This window comes from Diabrotica virgifera, chromosome 3 (genome assembly GCF_917563875.1).
Source record: "Diabrotica virgifera virgifera chromosome 3, PGI_DIABVI_V3a".
Classification (NCBI taxonomy): Eukaryota; Metazoa; Arthropoda; class Insecta; order Coleoptera; family Chrysomelidae; genus Diabrotica; species Diabrotica virgifera.
Genome location: NC_065445.1, coordinates 267,375,143 through 267,376,389, shown reverse-complemented (window position 1 = coordinate 267,376,389; position 1,247 = coordinate 267,375,143). Strand labels below are relative to the sequence as shown.

The window sequence follows — 1,247 nt, the reverse complement described above, 5'->3', positions numbered from 1 at the left end:
TTATACACGTAAGTCACCGAGATAAATATTTGACACATAAGTGTAGCGTTTTTCCATCAAGTTTCACATTTTACCTTTTCTTGACTAAAATCCCCGGTTTTGGGCCAGCTGACACATCATTTGTTAATAAGCTTTGGAACACCTAACTAAATAAAAAGAGAACAGCCATGCTAAACTGCTCCGGTCAAATTTGACACCACCTCCCGGGCTATTAGTCTATCCAAATTATATTTGTTTTTACATATTGTCAATGTCACACATACACAAATAACAATTTTCATTCACCTATTCATAAATTTTTGTTTACTGTCATCTTGACATGTTTAGTAAATATATAATTAATTTTTCATCGTAATGGGTAGTAATCCTAGAAAGTCGCCCCTAAAAGCGCCTTTAAAATGGTCGCCTGCACTTCCCATAAGAAGAGCAGATAACATTATCTCGTCAAAAGCTAGAGAAAAAGGTCTACTTGGTTTCAAACCATCGTATGAAGTGAAAGGGGAACCAGTATGTATGGGATTTTTAATGAGTAACGAGTACATGAGGATGTGGTTCAAACAGAGAGCTGAGTTCGAGAAAGATACATACACAAGAGAAGAAATCATTAAGTCTGAAAGCAAAATACATAGGAGGTTTGTGCAGCGAATGATGACATATAGAAATCCAGGCAAGAACGAAATTATTGAACAAAGAATTCGTAAGTGTTCATGTCCAGTAGAAAGGAAGGAGTTCCAGTATCAGAGAATGAAATATAAACCAGAATGTACAGTAATGTTAACACACAAAGGCCTTAAGACATAACTTCTATATGTTAATTTGATATAAACAAAAATATAGGTCATTATACTTACATAATATATATGTTGAGTATTCTTTCTTAAATATATTTTACACCAAAAGAAAAATGTATAAACATTTTCAATTTCTTTGCAACACGAAAATGCAGCAGCTGCATAATACTCTGGTTAAATCGGAGAGTGTAGGAAGAGTCTATACCGGTTTCGGAGGTTTTTTCCTCCTCATCAGTAGTCCCATATCCTCTTCCCTCCGATTTCTCCAGGTGCCATGCTTTGGACCTTTCCGAATTGCAAAGAACGGAATGCCGCGGATGAACTAGAGCCATCTACCGAAAAACAAAACAAGTTATCAATCGAAGTAGCACAGAAAACGACAATAAATATCGTTCCCCTACCATCAGATTGACAATAGGTGGAATATTTTGTTTGGTTACAACCTCCCGACATTTT

The 1,247-nt window shown here is 35.8% G+C and overlaps 1 protein-coding gene across 1 annotated transcript; it reads left to right on the top strand.

Annotated features, from left to right (window-relative positions):
* The first annotated feature begins 259 nt into the window (after positions 1-259).
* On the top strand, positions 260-905 carry LOC114325744 (uncharacterized). The gene has a single exon (XM_028273882.2). The coding sequence runs from the start codon at positions 355-357 to the stop codon at positions 799-801; it is 447 nt and encodes a 148-aa protein (XP_028129683.1). The 5' UTR covers positions 260-354; the 3' UTR covers positions 802-905.
* The last annotated feature ends 342 nt before the right edge of the window (positions 906-1,247 follow it).

Bases quoted from the DNA above. Each gene is read 5' to 3' on its own strand.
- LOC114325744 (XM_028273882.2), top strand. From the start codon at position 355: ATGGGTAGTAATCCTAGAAAGTCGCCCCTAAAAGCGCCTTTAAAATGG.